The sequence below is a fragment of the Echiichthys vipera genome (genome assembly GCF_963691815.1).
Source record: "Echiichthys vipera genome assembly, chromosome: 3".
Taxonomy (NCBI): Eukaryota; Metazoa; Chordata; class Actinopteri; order Perciformes; family Trachinidae; genus Echiichthys; species Echiichthys vipera.
This window is the reverse complement of record NC_139828.1, coordinates 21343801-21365845: the sequence shown is the minus strand read 5'-3', so window position 1 is coordinate 21365845 and position 22045 is coordinate 21343801. Positions and strand designations below refer to the sequence as shown.

The following is a 22045-nucleotide window of genomic DNA, read 5'->3' as shown; positions in this document are numbered from 1 at the left end:
TATTAAGACTATAGTTCACAGTGACAGAATTTCATTGGGGCAAGTAACTCATAATACAATCAAGCAAACTTGTTTTACAGATGGTACAGGTGCAGGAATCTTACACAGTCTATGGCAGGAACACAGTCTCTCAAACCTCTGTTGTTATTTCTAAGAACCATGCAACTTAAAATCAACATTGAATTAACATCCATAATTACCATTATTATTCTTATATTCAGTAGGTGTACAAGTACAACTTACCAGCCAAAGAGGCGGTTTTCATTGAATTCGGGCCATAGACTGGAGATCAAAATAAGAGAACAAAGTATTAATACTTGATTTATTCTGAAGTAATGTTACTTTTTACTGTTCAAAATTTGATAGAATATCAGCTGTGGCTATACCACTGCTGTCCTAGCATGTTTTTTAAATAACCAACACACAAAAACCTTTATTTTGTGAAAAAAAAACACACAGTAACCACTGTGTCAAAAGAGAAGATTTAAACAATGTTTTAAGGGCTATAGATTAAAAAATGAATAGTTTCCCACACTGCTCTGGTTTGATCTTGGTCCATTCTTCTTCAGTCTCTTCCACAGTTTGGCAACTGTTTGGGTTTCTTAGCCTACTTTTTTGCTAAGGATTTTCCAGAGATTCTTTATGGGGTTTAGATCTGGACTCTGGGATGACCGTTTCATTGTTTCAATATTCTGAGCTTCAAGGAACTGCGTAACCTGTTTTACAGTGTGACAGGGGGCTTGTCTTGCATGAAAATTGCAGCTGATTGGGAGACAGTTGCATGAAGGTGTTGCCAAAGGAGGTTCACAAAAACATTTACATTCACCCTGTCATGTAACTGTACAAGAGACCCAACTCCTGCTGCAGAAAACACCCCTCAAACCATGACATGAAATCGCTTATGTTCAATTTATTTGGGTCTGTGGGAAACATTATGTTCCGTGTCTGAACTGTAACGACTGAACCCTAAAGTGTCAAAAGAAGTCAGTTAAATTTGGAGGAGGAGGTGAGCAGTGTGAGAAACGTCCTTTGGGCACAGACGCGCTGAAGTCATTCAAAGCAAGGGCCTCTACACTTCCTATTAATTTTTCAATCTTTTACCCTGAGAAAACATTGTTCAAATCTTATCTTCTGACACAATGCTTACTGTTCTCTAATTTTGCTCACCCCTTTCTGTTACTTTTCACAAAATAAAGGTTTTTGTTGAATTGCCTTGGTTATTTAAAAAAACAAAACATACTAGTACAGCAGTGGTATAGTCACATCTGATATTCTATCAAATTCTGGACAATAAAGAAATGACAGTCTTTGAGAACAAATCAAGTATTATTCATGTGTTCTCTGATTTTGATCTCCAGTGCACATTCGATTTAGCCATAATTAACATGCACAATAGCATTGCTCTGGACTTGGAACACCCACATGGCATGGAGCTGTTGTCAATCTTATTAGTAACACCTGTGCAAAATGTCTGCTGTGAAATAGGCCAGTAATTTATGCTCTCAAAAAAGAGCCTATCAAATCTCACTTGAGAAGTTGATCTATCCATGGATGTGCTCCAGCCCTAAACCTGGTCAGGAGGTTAAAGTAACCCCCACCAGTTACTCACCAGTCACAAGAGTAATTAGATGGTCTAATCATAGTAAGACTGGCTTTCGAAAGTAGTGTTGCCTGCATGCATAATTGCAACTGATACTTGATATCAGGTTAATTATTGTCTAACCAACAACATCCACTTTTGGGGATTTTCAAACAGTGGAAGAAGCTATTTGAGTAAAGGTACTAATGCAACAAAGTAAAAATAAAAAAAAACCTCAAAAAGGTGAAGTACTGGTTTTGCAATAAAAAGTCTTATGTAACTGATATAGTATTATCACATCAGTGTTAATACTGATACATCAATATGTAAGCAGCATTTTACTGTTGTAGTTGGTTTAGGTGGAGTTGATCTTTAACTTTTGTATTAGCTATACCCTCCAAAGGGTCACAACATCAGTCTGAGGGGTCGTCTTTGTGAAACATTAGATCATTCCAACAGTTACTGACATTAAACTATATGTGTGAAGTTTAGAGGGGTAAAGTCTCTTTGGTGGAACTGCTAACAACTCATAGACATCTGAAACATGACACTGCTGTATTATAAGACCAACAGGTGTCAAATCTTAATCTATAACAAACACCAGCTGCCAGATAAATTCTTCTCTAAATGTAGTACAGTAGAAAATTAAAATTGTAGTACAGGTACCTCCAAAAGTACAACACTGCTTTTGGAGGAAAAAAATGTGTTTTTGCCCTTTTGTCCATGAGGACAAAACGTACACATTATCCATAAATAAAACTGTATTTGATTTCGTTTGATTTGGGAAAAAATATATGTTCAGATTTTTTTGACAGCAGACCTTTTGGCTTGTCGGCAGGAAAAAAACCTAAAAAGCAGGTGTATTTAATAACATCAATAACATCAATGATGTCCGCAGGTGCATTGTGCTTTTCCTACTATGAGAGTCTGGATGTCCTGTGAAAAAGATCTTAAGTTCAATGTGTCTCATAAATAGGGATGGGAATTGTTAAGATTGTATTGATACCAATGCCAGTATCAATTCTGCTTATCAATCCGATAATTTATCGATTCCTGATCTGTGTAGAAGAATAGAGTGTATGAAATTAGAGAATATCTGTTGACCTACAGCTTTCTTTTTTATTAAGGTTTACAGGCTCCATTGCTCCATTTCTCCCTTGAACATGCTTTTATTGTTGTTTTTTCTTAATAAACATACAAAATATCCCATATAAAGACTTTTTAACAATAGTTGTGTAGACATCTATTGCTATTAAACTCTTAAGTGCATTGCCATGTGCATACTTAATAAAAACAACGTTGTAAGGTCAAACAACAACCGCTAGGTGGCAATATAGAAGAGCTCCTTTTCGATTGTCCTTGTCTCTTAACAGCTCGTCTCACGCATACGTTCAGCCTTTCAAACTATTGCTTCCTTTCTGTCTGAATTTTATCATTCACAATAATTCTTCTTTAATTGAACTTAAATTGGGTGATGGATTTTCATCTAATCACTTCGGACAACAACTAAAAAACACAAAACAATGGGGAGTTGCAGTAAGTGCGTTACTGGTATGTAAATGCTACAACATTACGCATTCATGACTAATAGATTTGATCATGGGAAACATGACAGCGCTGCAGCTCTTTGTGTAACGCCGTAAAGTGACCTAAATTTAACGCACGGTCCCTCGAAGTCACCCAAAACGTCTCGTCCAATCAGAGCACATCTCTTGTGCATGGGGTCGTCTGCGCCTTGGAGACTTTTTGTGCCCAGCTGAGAGGTGGTCTTTCTTATGACAGAGCTGAACAAGAGCTCCTGACTCTGCAGACAACAGACGACAGGCACTGCTGCAGCTGCTGGGACCGCAGAAGTTTACTTCACAGACAAGTGAGAGGCTGCGACTTCTGCGCGCAGAGACTGCAGAAGTTTTATTTTGCTGATGCTGTGCCCTTTGTAAACTGTTCTAAATACGTTTCAGTCCATTTTTGAGAGCCCGATGTCTCTACCTTTATCTCGAGACTCACCCTGAGGTTCCAGCTGGCGAGAACAAAATATCCGAGAACTTTGCTTGAGAAGCATCTTGGACCTGAAATGGCCAGCCGATTGGTGTGTCTGTCCCTTGCGTTGTCAGTGGCGTTTTCCGCCGGGCAAGACGCAGGAACCGGGGCTACAAAAGAGGACATCCCGGAGGGGGCATCTACCCTGGCATTTGTCTTTGACGTAACCGGCTCCATGTACGACGACCTGGTCCAGGTCATCGAGGGCGCCTCCAAAATTTTGGAAACATCCCTGAACAGACCGAAGAAAACTCTGTATAACTTTGCCCTGGTCCCCTTCCATGATCCAGGTAATGTAATGTAAAGTAGGCTATGTGAAGTGAAAGTCTCATTCTGTGGTGGCCACTCTTTTTTGTTTTACGCATGACATTTTATTTGTAAAATGTCTGCACACTTTTAGGATTTTTTGGCGTTTACTCTCTGCTGTGACAACGAAAGCAAACAGAAAAGTGAGAAATGTGATAGTTTGTTCACAATCCGCCCTTTGAATGCTTAATGTTCCTCACACCTCCAGAGGAGGGACTCTGGGGGATTTTGTCTCCACACAGATGTTCAGCCTGGCGGTCACTATCATTAGCATTCCGCCAGGGTTAGTGTGTGGGGCTTAAGGTTTGCAATGCAGCTTGATGATTATCATCACCCCTGGGTGCTCTCTCATTCTCAACAGCTCATTTTGCCCAGATAATTTATTATTGCGTTATTTAACATCAAGCCTGGCTTGTAGGTAAGAGGTATAGGCACCATGAGTTTAACATAATTAGTGTTAAATAATCAGGACTCACATTTCACTGAGATTTGAGTCCTCCTGGTCAGTGGTATGGGTGTAGTAGTGGTTTTGCAAACAGATATCGACAGCAAACATTCAACGTGTCCAGTGACTTAAATGTGTTAGCCTATATAACTTTCCAAGTAAAATACATATTTACCATAACACCCTTTGAGGTTTGAAAGTTTTGGTGATGGAGAGACTTTGCGTAAGCATTTTAAAGTCCCTGTAATTACTATTTTCTGAGAGGGAGGAGAGGTCACTTACCTGCTTGCAAAAGCACCATCAAAGGCTGCTGTGATGCCATGTCATGTGTGTGTTGATTTTGAGGCAAGGCGTGTTAAATGTTGACTTGCGAAAATTGCTTTATCAAGTGTGTACAGCAAAACTTTTTCCAGAAACATGGATGAAGGTCAACAGAGACAGGTAGCGCATAAATGAGAGAAGGAAAATCTGTGGATGTGTTGCACTCAATAGTGTCCGTTAAGCATTTTAGGTTACGCCCTTCTCCAATCATTTTAGACACTCAGTTTCTGTATAATATCCTGCCTACATGTGATCTAAGACTTTTTAGATGTGCTTCCTTTCTCCTCGCTACTTTGTGATATGTTTAATGTACTCGGTTTAACTTCAGTACACTTAGCAACGGCAATGAGAAAGAACAAGATGAATTGACAGAGGTGATCTGTGTGTTGAAGAGACGGATTCCTTTTCCAGATGTTTGCTCTCCTCTGCTAAATTTCAGCATGTCACAAATTCTTATGAAGCTCAATTCCTCAATCACAGATTCCATGCCTAGAATAATAATTATATTCAAGGAAGAAATATGCTCAGTATACACAAGTGTGACAAATGATGAATTCTTTATGTGCTTCAGGGATGGAAGTACATTTTAGATCATTAGCAGATGATAAAAGAGCCGCAAGGCGTTGTATTTTGAACAAAGCGAGAGTCGTGAAAGAATACTGCGACTAAATTGTGTCCAAGGCCTGATTCATAGCAAATGTTACTACTACTGTCACTAGGAAGTAATTATACAATTCTCCTCTCACAGTAACCTGAAGCTGTAACAGCTTGATTCAGAAATCCATTTTGAGTTCTCTTTGTGTTTGTCCTCCACCCCAGAGTGACATTCGCTTGCTTCTTAAAATGTTTACGAGGATGTCAGAATGTGTTCTCCAAAACCCCCCAGGGAATAGAGATTAGCACCGCACACTGCAAGCGGGAGTAGCTGATTTTTTTTGTCCTTCTCCGACAATATTCCAGACCCTCTGGGAGAATCTGTTTTGTTTTCATAAAAACTTTTATTCAGGTTTCATTCTGACACAGATCCATTTTCTCCATCCGACCCATTGCGATAACGCAGTCCCTCCTGTTTGATTTGGCTTCTTTTAAATCAGAGGCTGGAGCTCCCCCTTTATTTACACTGCAATCTGACACGGTAAACATTAGAGAGTGTGTTTGTGTATCTGTGTTTCTCTCAGCCTGCATGCTTGCCTGTGTGTGTGCGTGTGTGTGTGTGTGTGTGTGTGTGTGTGTGTGTGTGTGTGTGTGTGTGTGTGTGTGTGTGTGTGTGTGTGTGAAGCGAGAGTGTCAGGAGGATGCCTGGATATTGGGGTCAGGCTTGTGTGGGAAGATCAGTCAGGAAGCCTCCCCCCTTTCCTCCATCCTGCAGGGAGAGAAAGAAAGAAAGCAAGAGGATACTTCAAAAGTCATTTTACTGAGGCAAAGGGGTTGTGTGTTTAGCACTACGGTCTGAAAACACTCCAATGAAACAGTGGTAGGGTTGAATGTTTGGCCACCCTGTTGTGTTATCATTGCATACCCTGGTTACTCTTAAAATGGCATTCATTTTATGAGAGAATTCACTTTAAAATACTGTCCTGGACTCTTCAAGTAACAGCTGTGAACATGGACATCTCTCTTCTGTAGCTATAGCTCAGAGAGTGATGACTAATCTGTCGTTAAGGAATCCAGTTTTAGGTTGAGGAATCAAAGGTGTATTACAAGCAGACTCTCTGGACTCATGGAACATTTATTTGAGAGTTTACAGCCAAATAAACGTTATTTCACTACACTTCTTCTATTACTAAGCCGGGAAATGTGCAATTTATCCCAGAATTAATGTTAAATTGTGCCATTTTCCAGCTAACCATACAAAAATACACTCTGTGTGTGAAGATTTCACGTCTAATGGAGTTGACGTGAAATAAAAAGAGTGTGTGTTCATGTGTCCACAGATTTGTTTTCAGAGATTCTACGTTCCTAATGGCTCTGCTGACGTCTTTACACACATGCTCGTCCTTGTAAATGCTACCTTACTGTGAGAGGGTGCGTTTGTGTCAGTGTTTAATTAGCTGAGTTTGAGATGGGTCAGAACTCAGTGTCTTGGGTCAGTGACACTTTTTTGTTGTTAGCTGTGCACTCCAGTATAGCAGATTCAAAATGGAGCAGTGACTGTAAGGTTAACATTCTGACCCACTGCTTTAATTTGAGGGTGTTTGTATCGGGGCTTGGTATTGGTATCGCACAACTTGAAACATTTAAACTCCAGGCTTACCGAAAACTATGATACAATATTCTGTTTCTAATACCATTGTTATTAAAAAAAATGCAAATAAAATATTCTTACATTTGTTTGTTTTGAATTGTGTTCAAGAAAAGGCTCAAATAATGGTACAAGCCAATAAGAGGGAGGCTCAATCATCGACTGACTAACTGGGTCACTGAACGACATCTGCCTGCCATCAGCTTGCTCACGTCATAAAGTTCATTCTGAAGTTCAGAATCCATCACTGACATCTTAGAGTTTTGCTTCTGCTTTAAACATTTGTTCCAGCTATGAGTGTAGATTGGTTATGCTGAGTTGATAACTTGCCTTGCTACCCTTTTTCAGCCTGTGAAGTTAGAAGGAGATGGAGCAACGCTCTGGGCGTGGAGTGATGAGAGGAGATGACGGGATAGCTTCTACCTCCTCGGCATGATCAAAGGCACTCATCTTAGAGCTTCCTTTGTTGAGCGTCCTTTTCCCTTTGTTTCCTTCTTTCCAGAGCGGCATTTTTTTGTCTGAACCAACCCGCCCTTGTGAGATTACAAGGAGCCTGCGTTTAGCTGGACAGAGTCAATAATGATGCTATTAGGCAGGAATGCCAAGAGAGAGGGTTTTTTTTTAGAATTAGAGGAGAGAGAATTGTGGCGGACTACAGTGTGTGCCTGTGTTTCATGTTCTACTAGACCTGCCCTGGAATATTAAAATGGCCTTTAATTTTTAAGACTGTACATGCACCCTCTGAAGTGTCCCGAGGTGCTCTTAGCACAGTAGTTTTAACTCTAATTAGCTTTGTATTCGACTCAGAGGTTATACCCCTTTCATCTTAGAAGGCAGCACATACCTGAGAGCTGCTACAGTAACACTTTAAACGTTGTCTGTTCTGTTCCCTGTTTACCAATGGATATATGACCGCTTTAGAGACTCTGAGGTTACAGGTTTACCTTTAGATACAGTGGTTGACACAAATACCCTTGTATCAAATATTTCTGGTGCTTTGTGCCCATGATTCATGAGTCTCAGCCTTGTATCCTTAATATCCTCTTGACCTTTTGGTCCTCGTTCTTTGTGTGTATCAGCCTCTTTAGGGGGAACTTTCTGAGCATGGAGACATGAATGTTGGACAGGCAGTAGTGAAAAAGTGGTCAAGGAAACAGGATTTTGTTGGTCCACACAAATCTATCCATATAAGCCACGTCCACTTTTTTTGAATTGTGTCCAAATCTGTTTTTTTGTTCCACTGCTACTACTCCTACAGATTTTGAACAATCATCGACAAATTTGGTACAGAACATCTCTGGACCAAGCTGGCCCTCAAAATCGGACAAATGCTATGTTACAAAAACTTTCATATCTCCTGAACACTTTGTGTTATAGCACTCACATTTGGTAAACAATGTCCAATGTCCACTGGACATATGCAGATGTGATTCGTGAGTGGCCATGACAAATTTGGTGCACACATTCTGAGCGCCATACACTACACAATACAAGACAATGCTGCCAGCAGCAATACCAGGAGCCAAGCAAAGATGTCAACAATGCATATTTTAATTAGACCTCTTTAAACCTCATGTCCTCATAAGCATTGTGGTCCAGTTTCAGTGTTTAGTGTAAAAGTGTCCCAATTCAAATGTATCTACATCAAAAGGTCAGTGTTATTTTATATTACACGTTTAAAAAAATAACTGTCTTTTGATGGCAGTTCACAAATGTGTGTTTTGCTGCATGTCTAAGATGTGTTTTCCCTGTTCTGGGGCAGATATGTGTATCTGACCTAACCCTAACTCTTACCATGTGTCCAGCATAAGCAGCCAGTCACTCCAAGTCCATTTATGTACGAGAGCTGAGCACCCGGGGCAAGTGGTGACTTTGATAACAGCTGCCACTGCTTGCCTTTGTTTCTGGGGAGCACCTTCTTAATTCTGTTCCTGCAGTTGGTAACAGTGCAGTGGCCAGAGAAGGCTTGAGTCACATAATAACACACTCAGAAACATGCTGATCCATTTTTATGCCTTTGCAAAAAAGTTTGGGTCCCAAACCAGTCTTTCAAAGTCACTGCCCTGGAAACCAAGTGGATATCTTCCAGTTGTTGAGTGCCAGCAATACCAGCTGCAGACATACAGTATGTACACGATGTTGTTTGTTAGTATTTTCCAGTCAGCATTTTTAGTGCTTTATTACTCGTAATAATAACAAGCAGCTACTGCAGCATTTTTATGGTTGCCCTTTAATGAGGGCTTTCCTCAAATCAGTGTTTTTATAGTCAGTTTAGACTCTACAGATTTTTACTTAAGGACTTTTTTGCGCAGATTTATTTGATTTCATTTTTATACGTCATATTTCAGAGTCTGGAGGAGTCATTTGGAACACATTAGACTTCATCCATATAGATTTGGTGACAATGTTGAACATTCCTATGGTTTGGTATAGCGTGACCTCATTTTCTTTACTGTTAAAGCTGTTTATGTACATTTTAGCTGAAACATATGCAAGTTTTTAGCATTAGGTCTAGTGTGTTCAGAGTGACATTAACTGTCAATCCATTAATACTAGAGTGACATGCTTCTTCCCATAGAAACAGGCAGAGGACACGTTTCTTTTGTTATTCTGTCTTCACCACATGCAGGCATTTATTGAGCTGGATGACCCTCTAACACGTCATGTACATCGTGAATGTTTAGGACAGCAGGATAGATGTTCGTGAGGCACAGCCAGTTTCTTAAACTTTGTGCCATACTTTCTTTTTCTTTTTTTGGTAAATATTTTAATCCTTAAAGCTGCAGTTGTTCATTGTAACAAACTGACAGAGAATCATCACAGCTTTTTCGTGTCTCTTAGCTCTTTCTTTTGGTTTTACTTTACTGTTTTTCAGTCTTGTTTCCAACCTCAGCACGCAGTTGTTTTCCACATAAACACCCAATAAACTACTGTACGTTACCTTCAGGGCTACTGGTCGCTCATTTAAGGCTAGCTGACAGAATATCGTGGTGTATGTACACTGAATCTGCTACTACAATACTCTGTGGTACAGAATCAGAGCCTGTTTCTAAATAGACAAACAATGTGTACATAGTGGAGCATTAAGCTGGATATTTCCCTCAGTGGTTAGTTGAAACCAAAACAGAGATACAAGGTGTGAATATTAGACACAGCTCGCAACGAATACTGACGTTGTTACGAGTCTTGGATAGGTAAATAGGTATAATAACTGTTTGCCAACACGTTCACCACTTTATAAGGTGATGATATATGTTTTCTTTCCAAAAAAGTAAATTATTGTTGTTGGATTAATTAAAATCTGTTTACCTAGCAGCTTTACTGTACTGGAAAAGACCAAGCAGGGCATTACCTCCTTGTAAAAGTTTAATCATCTTATTATCACAGGTCTATAGGTTTACAGGCGTATGAGCAGGAAGGTTTCAGTGACAGTATGCACTAGAGGAGCTCATGTGTCTCTGTCGAAGGAGACTCGTCAGTTTCCGCTTGTTGGCAGTGTTGTCAGTAAGCCCAATCTGTGCGGTGCTCTCTGTAATTTATCACAATTGCATTCTGGGTATGCAAGAACATATTTTACCAATGTGTCGTAAGGGCGTCTCATGCTCTTATTTCTCCTTTTCATACAACCCTGGACATGTCCATGTGCCTACACCAGAGGAAAGAATATTAAGATAAAAGAATGGGATAGATGTATAGAGGCATTTAAGAATATTAATTGACATGGAGGCCTGTGCCGTTTTTAATTGTGGCAAATGTGTCTGAACCAGGCATATGTTTTGAGAATATGAATTACAGGCTGCAAGGCTGAAGGTCAGGCTGTCAGTGCCCTCTGCCCCCATCTCTGAGGGGAATGTTTTGGGGGAAGTCATGTATTACGGAGACCACCTCAGATCAGTGTATCCCAATCTTTTCTTTTCTATTGCACACTTATTTTGTTCCAAAAATCGCTGGGCAATAATATAGAATAGAATAGAATAGAATAATAAAGCACTTAATTATTATATATTAATTCCCTATACATATAGTATAATTCTAGTCTAAAACATTGAGCTTTTTTGTGATTACCTGTGTAACCCTGATGACAAGCACTTGCTGAGCTCATGGTCAACTATCTTGGAAACCTCAAAAGGCTAAAAAAATCTACTTTTCCATACATTTATGACTTGAATTTTTAATTTTCACAACACACCACGGCAGTTATGAAGGCGCTCTTGTGGCACACTGGTTGGAAAGCAGTTGGAAATCAGTGTCTCAGACATGAGTGTGCAACTGTGTGTGGTCGGCATTGCTGACATGCTCAAGACGCACAATTTCCTCAGGAAAACAAAAGAGGCACACAAAACAGAAAACACCACCCATTCACTTGTGAGCACTCAGGGATTACACCATCACTCATGAAATACTTAGTCATGAGCTTTAAAGTTTTGTGGCTGCAATAATAAGGTTGTTGTGATTTACGTTAAAGCCTTCTAACTTTTTAGGCAGATTAATGCCATTAAAAGGTCACATTTAATTATAAAGGTCATTTTTTTTCCGTAGGTGAATCATAGAATCAGCCTCAGCCAAGTCTCATTGTTTGGCCTGTTTTTCTACAATAGAGACCATATGTGGAACTGCAGAGAGATGTTTGTTGCCCTTACCAGTTTTTGCCCTTTCAGTTAGAAGCATTTAGAGGCTTAACAGAGACAACACTACCTGATGCCCCTCTAAGCCACAGCTTTGTCTTTTTCATCCCCTTCTCCAGCCTTCCCACTTATCCTTAATATGTTGTCAAGGCAATAAAAAGAGCCTCTGTCTGAACTCTTTGCTCTGCTCCATCCAGGGTAAGGGTGATGTTGGGGTCAGTTTTGTAAGCAGTTTGGTTATGTAAGATGTTTTTACACGATGCAAAGGTGTCACCATGACTTATGGCCATGATTTGTTTGTTTTTGCATTGTACCAGTTTTTTCCACAGGTGAGACTGACAAAGACGTTAGATTTATCACAGCTTGACCCAGAAACCCAGAAAGTGAGTGCAGTCGTCATAAATCAGACCAGAACTCTTCCACTTTTACAAAGCATTGTTTGTGTGAACACCATTTGCTTTTAGATTTCAAGAAAATGTCACAGACAAAAGATCCTATTCGTCGTTTTTTGTACAGTACAGTCAAATAAAACTAAGACTTATATACTTTAATAGCACAAATTAAAATAAGTAGCTAAATAATACAACTAAAAACATTAAGGAAACTCAAATGAAATCCCGAGGCAAACTGCTTTCCTCCAGATGGATTTATTTATACATTACTTTGTCCAGACCATCCACAGAGTTCAAGAGCACGGTTGACTATCTGTAAAGGTCAAAGGTCAACCGTGAAGGCAGGGTCAGACAGGGTCGCAGAAAATGATAACTCATTCTCCTTGTGTTGCTTTTCTTTAAATGCAAACAAGAGCACAAATACGTCTCATCTCTACCCAATCACCAAGTCAGTTTCATTTACACAGCTCAAAATGTCTCATCGATCTGTAAAGCGTACAACAAGCTCTATACTTAATACATTTTTTAAAAGTATATATTCTTAAGCATCCTGGACAAATTATACATGAATGTTATGTCCCGATATGACATAATCTTTGTCAACATCTGTCTTGTTGCTTGCAGACATAATGTATATATGACAAAGATTGAACATCATCTTTATGAAGACAAAAAAGTAGAAAGTGAGACACACATTCATACATTATTCACTTATTTTTGCCCTCTTCCTACTTCCACTAGACAGTCTAGACACAAAGTCTAGGCTGTCACCCAACTACACAGACAAGATTATATTAAACTCTCTCTTTTATGTTTTTCTTTGTAGAAAATACAATATTCCACTTGTCACATTTAGTCATATATTGCCTGTGGTGAGAATTTGCGCAAGGCTTTGACTGCCAACATGTGATAATGTTTATATGGATGCTCAAGAAAATATATCTTTGCTGGGTCCACTATTATCATTGCCTCAGACCCCATCTTTTCCCAGACCAGATGTAAATGGAGCATCAAAAAAAATGCAGCGACATGTTGTCAAAATCATCACTTTGGTGCTTATTATGCATTGACGATTATGGCATACAGATGGCCCATGTTGACACATATTTTCAATCTTTGCATTTGGTACATTTGGTATATAAAATTAACATTATTCTCGACTTTAAAAACGAAATGAAACCATTAACTTAGATGTTTAATGCCACTACTTTGATACTATTTCTGCTTTCCTGGAAAGAGGACAGTGACAGGAAAGATAAGAGACAGAAAATTAGGTGATATTTAACTGTTGATACCTACAGCCGCATTTATTTCTTCAGCATTTCATTGTCTTATCACTTTTAACATTATTATTTTTTTAACCATTATTTATTCAAGTTGAGAACACTGATAACAATGCTCTCTTTTTCAGGAACACCCTGTTTACATTCACACAGTTACACATTCACACCTGGAAGCTGCCCAGTACAACCACAGTCTGCTCTGCTGGCCACTGAGCAGCTCCACTGGAGCGGTTTGGGGGTTATGGGCCCTGCTCAAGGGCACCTCAGGGGTGGTAATGAGGGAAGAGCAAGTGCTGCTCATCACTTCCCTACCCAGATTTATCCTGCCAGTCCCGGGGATTTAAGTGGCGACCCTCTGGTCACAAGCTCGCTATTTAAACATTCATACATACATGCAAAGGCAAGTGATGCAAGGTCACCATGTCTCTTTAGTTGCATGAATGGCCACACCACAGAACCACACATCCCCATAAATGAAAACCATACATTTACACACACGTGGCACACCCTTAATTGAGACTTTCCTTCGGTTTGCATCTTCTGCTGGGTTCTGTCTCCAGCACCAGTTATCAAGTCAGATGGATGACTGGAGGGTTCAGAGCTGTCATCTCCCCCCAGGACATGAATCTGGGAGGTATTACAGGCCTGTGTGCCGTGTGTGCATCAGTCTGGTCTCACTATATGTTTATGTGTGAATGGCTGCGTGTGATCATTTGAACTCACAAGTGCCATTATTAGAGATCTGTGGTTTTTGTGGCGCATAGTTCCAAGACACATCCAATTGCGTCAAATGAAGTGAAACTAGAGAGGCAGCTCCGCAGCTAGCAGAGTTTAGCTGCCTGGTGGTCCTGCTCTATTTCTCTGTTGGTTGCAGGGAAAGGTTTTCACCACAAGTTGTGGTGTTTTGAACTCTTCAGCTCTGTCACTCCAGGCTAAACCTTGGTAATTAGATGGCAACTGGTGAACTCAGGCAGGATTAAAGTTGCAGTTTAAAAGAGAAAGGTTAAGGAAGAAAAGAGGTAGACACATACTATTAGACACTGTAATGAGGGACAGAAAGAAAATGTTGTGGGTTTTCTTTTATAACAACGGCAACAATGTTTGCAAGGTGGCTATAGCTCACAACAAGCTAACAACAAGCTTACAATGTTTACTGTGGTAAAAGCACATCACTCACCAGCAACAATCAGTGTCCTGCTGATCTGCACCCACAAATGTCCTTTTCTGTCTTTGTTGTGATAGTTTTTTGAACAGGAGCACCTGTTTACGACACCAGCACCTTTCTCAAAAGTTCAGAGATTTTGAACTCAAAGGGCACGAAGCACAAAAAAGGGGGCGGTCTTAGAGAGAAAATGAAAGGTTACGTTGTCTTTTCTCTAGGCCGCCACATGCAGTCGCATAAGCTCTCTGCTCATTGGAAACAAATTTAAAAAGTTGCTGTTGCTCAGAAACTGCTACGTTTCACGTCATTTCAATCATGCTAATGTATTTTAAGTGTTATTTTTTCTGATATATTTTAATAAGTTATTTGATGCTATAAAAACAGGGTGAAACATCATCCTGTGATTGACACTCGTTTGGTCGGGTTGATGTATGGGAGTGGGAATGGGAGGAAGTGAAGATGTGACGTCCATCTTTATATACAGTCTGTGATCCATCCTGGGAGCAGTATTCGCTCCTTAAATGACTTTTATGTTAAGCTACTTTTGAATACCTTGTGAATCCTTCTTTAACCTCATACTGCTAGAAGAGGAAAATAATAGTAAAATGTGGATTAGTTGGGCTCATTGTGATGAAAGAGCACATTTTTGATCTGGCACTATAACAAGTGTGGTTATTGTTCTGCAGCAGTGAGGACATGGTTTTGTCACTGTCAACACCAGAAATAACGACTGCACACAAATACATGGAGATTATTATCCCGTGCAAGGGATAATAACCGCTTCCCCTCCACTGTGCTTTCCCTTGTTTAAATAGGCAACGCATATGAACTTGGTTAAAAAATAGAAGAAAAAAAAGAAGGAATTAATTTTTCACAAGGCAGCGATTTCCTGTTTTTCCTATGTCTGAGCAAAGCTGGCCAATTTGAGCAGATGCCATTAGGGATTCATATCTATCAAAAAGACAGGCAAAATAAAAAAGAAGGATTAAAAAGAAAATGAAGGAATAAAAAGTTAACAATGAATAATAAAGTTAATAGTAAAAAATTAATTGTAGAAAAGGAGAGATAGCAATTACGAAAGATAGAATGTTGATGTTTTTTTTTATGCAGTGAATCCAGACTTTTGTAGTTTTGTTGCCTATTCCCAGGAGAAACATAGCATATGTGTGCACTTTATTAAAAATGATGGTTGCTCATACTGACGTCATTACAAAGCACTATGTGGTTATCCACAGCAGATTTATTTGTGTTTGTGTGTTCATTTATATGTCAAGACTATAAACTTGCGTGCCCTACCTCGCATATGTGTCTGCACACATGTTTGCTCCTTTGTATGCATAGTGCTGCACACTTTTCTCACTAAGGCACACTAATTGCACCGTGTGCTGTTTCACATGTGTTTTCTCAGTGGAGCTGATTAAGTGAATTATGCCTCATAGCTGACGGTCAGGATGACAGCCACTCTTTTTCTGGCAGATTTTACCCTGAGTCAGCAGAATGACAGAAAGCAGTGTATGTTTATGGCCTCTGTTGCTGTTAAGTGCTGTAACAGCTACATGTTGTGTAACCTGTTGGGTTTTGTTGGACGAGGGGAGCCATAGAACAGAAGGTTCAGTTTAGGGGTTCCTCTGCGTCGCTCTTAGCCTGTATGTTCACAGCACTGTTTTTCTGGAGCTTTGCGATTAGGCCTTTATAAACCAGAGGAATTGTGAGTGAGTAACATCCTAGTCTTTGCTTTCAGGAATAAAATAAATGACAGTAAATGTGATCACTGCCACTGCTACGGTATGAAACTCTCCCCACTGTGGCAGAAGGTCCTGGAGGTGCAGAGCACATAAAGAGAATAGCTTTCCCAAAATGCCACATCGTTTCATGGTGTCAACTTTGAATAAATGTCAGTAAAGTGCCTCTTTCAATTGTCTGTTTTGTACTGTAGCATCTTCTGAAGCTCTACTGTCTTATATATTGCTGCCAAAATTCTGAATTTATTTGGTTGGAAGACTTTAACGGCTGTGACTTTTCAATGCATTGGCCTTGGAATTCCTTGCTGCTGAAACTTACTCTGCAATGAATGCGTGAGTGATTACCAGCAAATTACTTTAAGCCTTAATGTCAGTGGAGGTGAAGCGGAGTTTGTCATTGGACAGTTGCCCAGTTTGCTCCATCCCATTAGACTTTCTCTGCGTGTTTAAGCTTACACGTGATTCGCAGATGCATGCTTTTACAGCCAGCAGGATGAATGCTGTAACAATATCAAAGTGGAGTAATTTATGTGATCGTTTATTTCAAGTCCACTTGTGCCAACATACTTACACAACAGAATAAAATAATAGGTAGAAATGCAGATTTTCATTTTTGATTTTTTTTTGTTTTGTTAATTTTCTCTCATTTGTTGTCCTTCGTTACAGACTTTTGGGCATTCTTTCACTCTCAGTTCATTCACTCAGCCATGTTCATGCCACATGTGTTCCTTGACATCACAGATAAATTATTAAAAGTATTTCCTGTGTGGCAGCAAGAAGACTGCATTAAGATTTCCCTTATATGCATAGTCAGTAAATAAGGCAAGTAGCTTAGTTCCACTGAGTTATCCAAAATAAATTTGACAATTTCCCTTAAAATGTTCAATATTTTGTGCAAGGGACCATTGGTTGGACTCTTCAGCCCTTCAGGGTCCATTGCCATTTTTGAAAATGAAGCTGTAATTATTTCCCTTAATGAGGTGCTCTTGGGCAAGTCACTTAACCCCAAACAGTTCTAGTGGACTGCTGGAACTGGAAAGATCCCAGGCATGAATGTTTTTAACTTTAGATGTTGGTACTGGCACTGAAAAGCACTGACAAATGCAAATCTAGTTCCAAATCTAAAGAGAAAACTAGAGATAGGATCACCACACCAGCCGCCACACCAAGTGGCATAAAGTTGTGGGCAACGGCCCCTTCCCTAATTCCTGCCCCCCTACTTCAGGGGTCTTTGCTAGGATCACACCATCTTTGAACTCTGCCTTCATTTTGATCTCAACTACAAACCTGTAAGGTTGTTCTGACTGTATCTTGCACGGTTATCTGGCCAGGGCCAGTGTGGTGACAAAATCTGTCCACAGATAGACAGAAATAAACAGCTACTAAAATACTCAAACCCACCTGTGGGATAGTTCCCGCTACAGTAGATGTCGACACGACCAGATTTTGGGAATAATGATGAACAGCAGTGCTGATTTAAACCTAATGCGTCAGTGACACAGATTGTTACACAAGTAGAGTTTGTAGAGTTGGCTTTATGTTGTCTCATACTGTTTAGAGGCCATGAGTATTAGCTATGGTTTTTCCACAGTGCTCTTGAAAAAATAGCGGCTGTGGTTAGTCTACAGAATACTTACAACAGCCATGGGAACTTCTCCCATAAGGAACAAGATGTCAGCTTTTCCATCTCTGAAAAGTTTGGCTCCAGATCCATGTTCCGTTCAGAGTAGCCAGACACATTTCCATGTTAGTTTTAAAAAGTGCCTCAGATCTCCACAAATGTTCCTTTACTCCACCTTGAGGATTTACAAGGATGCCAAAATCTGGGTCATTGGGGAAAAAGGCTTTTTGCTTCTTTGCGTTTGTTTTTATAGAAATTTAAATTGTTTTTGGAGTACTTTTCAGGAAGAAATTTAAGGTGATGCTGTTTTAAAGAAAGAACGAAACATGCTTCTGATTTCTTATTGCATGAGCAGAAAAGTTATGTCAAACTGAACCATCTTTAATGTTTCACTGTAAAAAGAAAAATCACTTGAGACAGATGGAGAATAGAGTTCTTGATGATGAAGTATATTTAATGAGTCTCGACACTTCACTAAATTTGGGCCTCTAGAAGTTTAAGACTGTTGTAAAACAGTTCAAACTGTATCCTTTTTCAAAGGTCAGGGTTCCTTTGTAATTGCCCTCTCCTCGACAAGGGAAACCTTGTTTTCCAATCTGCTTGCATGTGCAAAAACTGCAGTGTGTGTGTCTATGTGTGTGTGCTTTTTGGAGCCCCTCATCAGGCTCATTCCACAGCACAGCTGCAGTGGCTAAAGTCGCAGTTTGACTCAAGAAGGGGCTTAGCAGCTCATTAACGGATAGAACAATGTATGTTGAGGAACAGCAGTGACTACCAACATTGGCAGAGGTACGTAGAGGTGGTCTCTACTTTTATGGCACAGTGAAAGATCCTAAGCAGACATTGACAAAAAACATTCCAATAACGGATAGAAGGGATGGAAGGGAGGATCGTTACGATTAGTCGACTAATCAATTAGCGTGACTGACTTTCAGTACATTGTGTCTTAATTCTGGTTCATGACATGTTCAGTAGATGATACCAGCTTTTGGTGCATCAGTCACAGAATTAATTGAGTTCTTATCAGAGCTAACAAGTCTAATCTGAACGGACCTTCAAATGTTCATCATCATTATATCTGTCTTGAGGGACATTTTAAAATTATAACAAAGACAATAATAATTGTTTGTCCTTAAGTGTCTTTCTCACATTTCCTTTTCTTCCTTTCTCTGATAGTTAAATATATCTCCTTTCCTGAAGGTTTTCCTCAGTGCTACTCATATTGTAACATTTTAATCTGGACTTCCGTACACATCTGCCAAAAGCAATATTTAGCTAGGGATGAGAATTAAGGGACAAAAGTGCTTTCAGTTATTCATCTGATGCAGACTTCACCCTGTGGCTCTATTAATCACGGAGTCTCTTCTGTTTCTTTGCAGAGATTGGACCCGTAACAATCACAACGGACCCTAAGAAGTTCCAGTATGAGCTGAGAGAGCTGTACGTTCAGGTGGGTTCAGAGATCACATTCATCAAAGGAAACAGCAGCAGTAATGTTGATACTATAGCAGTAGCATAAGGTCATCTGGCCTTGATAAAAGCGGCAGACTGTGGTCATACCAGATGTCTGGTTAGGAACATTTGTAAGCTGATTAAGACCAAGCCTGATCAGTGAGTCTACGTTGGATGATGAAAGAGTTTCAAACAATGATTTATTTTTCTTAACTTTTACAAGAGACTTGCAAATACTGTTCCTAGTTTTAGTGGGTTTTCCTCCTTCATATTCTAACACTGATGGCTTTGGTCATACTAGTGCATTGCCTGTTTGGAAGTGCTGGTTGCAGCGTTCTCGAAAACCACTCATTCAATCTACGTCACACTCGACTGCACTCTCTTTGGTCCTCAGCAATACACTTGCCGAGTGTGAAGTCAGTTGGCTGAACGGGGCTTGAGATACGTGAAGTGCATTCATACAGGCGTACACACACCGAGAATAATTCCTTTATAGGCAGATGCTGCTGCTACGACACCACCTATTGGCCAAATAGCACCCAATTTGTCACATCCACTCAGACATCATATCTACACATGTCCACTAAATAAATAAAGTTAAGGAGATATGACATGTTTTGTAATATAAACCCTGCGAAGCAAACTTTGAGGTTGACTGCTATAGTGAAACTGTATGAAACATACACAAATGGGCATGGTTTAAATGGATGGATTTGGTTTGTTTTTCTCGTTTTCTGTTTTTGAGATTTACAGATGAAAAGTGAAAAAGTTTGTTGTCATAGCGCCACCATCTGGCCAAATTTCACAGAGTTGTTAGTAGATCAGATGAACCGTTCTTGAGGTATGTGAACTACAGATGGACACGCTCAAGGAGATTGCTTTATAGTTACATGTTGAACTTGATTTACTGACATTCCTGCACCATTACAAACAAATGTACAAACAAAAACATTCAATGGCTAGACAACTAAACAAAGTTCTGCCAAGTTCAAATTTTTGTGAAATCACATGGAGAGAGAAAGGAAGTGTTGTGCAGCAAAGCAGAAAAACTGCAAAGCTGGTACTCCTCAAGTCTGAGTATGACAGAAAGATGGACAGACACGGACAGATATTAGTAGCATGCAGAGGTCTGTCCTTTGAAGAAAAACATTTTGGCAAGTGTCTGTGCATCCTTGGCATGTGCTACAGTTAATCTGGTGTGCGAGCATGTTGTGTGTAGAATGGAAGAGATCCAGTTTCCTCTCACTTGCTGCTTCATTCCTGAGTCTGTTTTTCCTCCCCTCACCTCTTCACCTGCATAGCCCCTAAAGAGGTTTTGTTCAGAGTGCATGGAAAAGCTAGTCTTTGGAGTTGACATTTTTCTTGAAATAGAAATTCTTTTGATGTGAAAGCTAGAAAATGTTAGGAAACACTTTTTTTCAGCCACAAGAACAAAAGTGCAGAGAGGGGTTATCAGGCTTAGTGTTGGGGGCAACAGGGGAATGGGGAGTGTATTTCTGTCCAGAGGGGAGACACAGAAGATCCCTGTCTCTTCACCTTCCGTCCCCCCCGTCCCCCTCCCTTTGGCCTAAAATCATGGATCACTTTGTTCCAGATGTTACTCTTTGGGGTAATGCATTCTAAGTAGCTATTGAACCCCTCAGACAGACAGGATAGTGGTCGACAAAGAGAGATTGAAGACACACATACTGTCACTTTTTTTGTTTGTTGTTGCACCTGTCAGTATGGTTGGATAAAGATTGTTTTTCGCACCCCTTTGTTTATTTTTAGTTGCATGTCTTTAAAAAATACAAAATTCATGGATGTGGTATTAAGACCGCTAGACTTTCACAGATGATGCTTAAATGTCAAGCATTCACTCAAATGCAGTTTAATCTACAATCTGAAACTTGAAGAGAAATCAGAGTAAACCATTGCAGTCATGCAAGTTTGCAAGATATATATATAAAATAAATCATAATTAATTGATTATTTTATGCCTTTTCTTTGTAATGTTTACACTTATACATGTGATCAACTCCCTGAATAGACACTGCATTGATATCTGTACAAGTCAATGCAATCCAATACCACTGGACTGCCATAAAATCTACAACCTCATTTCCAAAAAAAAGTTAAAAAAATAAATAAATCAAAAAGTGAAATGTAAATATAAGTTTTAAAAGAAACACAATGTGATTATTTGCAAACATTGAAATCCCATATTTAATAGTAAATAGCACAAAGACAAACTGAGAAATGTAATTGTTTTTTGAAAATACTATTCCCATTTTGGAAAAGACTGGAGAAGACTGGAGAAGTTGTGAAATGCTTGAAGAAAATGCCTGGTGGAACAAACCACAATTAATGAGGTTAACTGGCAGTCCTACGCCTCATCAACATTGCTGCTTGGGTCAGTGCGTAAGTTTAAATGTAGTCCTGTTGCAATCACAATAATATCACAGGGGGAACTGCTTGAGTGGTAGTCTATTAATTCCCACGGGGGAAAAGCGCACTTGGCAGCAGCTTAAGATGAAACATAAAAACATTGTTCAAACAGGTAAAACATCGGCACAATCTCATGGTGATGCCAAATTTTTGAGCATGTTTTACATTATAAAGTAAATATTACCGTGAGTGACTGTTTTATATGTTGTATAAAAAACTCCCATATGCAAAAAACGCAGCGCAACACACAATATCTGCTGGGATGTAAGAGCATGACTTCGGTTGTTAATGTTGGAAATGTAAGGACGGTTAAGGTTGTGTATGTAAAATGATGGACTGTGACGTGAAACGGTACCGCTCAAAAAGATAATTGCCTGGAAATGCAAGAACATCTATAATCAATAGTTT

General features: G+C 39.6%; 1 protein-coding gene across 1 annotated transcript in view; it reads left to right on the top strand.

Moving 5' to 3' along the window:
- Positions 1 to 3653: 3653 nt before the first annotated feature.
- Positions 3654 to 22045, top strand: part of hmcn1 (hemicentin 1) — a gene marked incomplete at its 5' end in the record, with an annotated part of 85367 nt that continues 66975 nt past the window's right edge. The window contains 2 exons of the mRNA XM_083911459.1: positions 3654 to 3909; positions 19138 to 19208. Of these exons, the coding sequence (XP_083767585.1) occupies positions 3654 to 3909; positions 19138 to 19208 (327 nt within the window). The remainder of the gene's footprint in view (positions 3910 to 19137; positions 19209 to 22045) is intronic.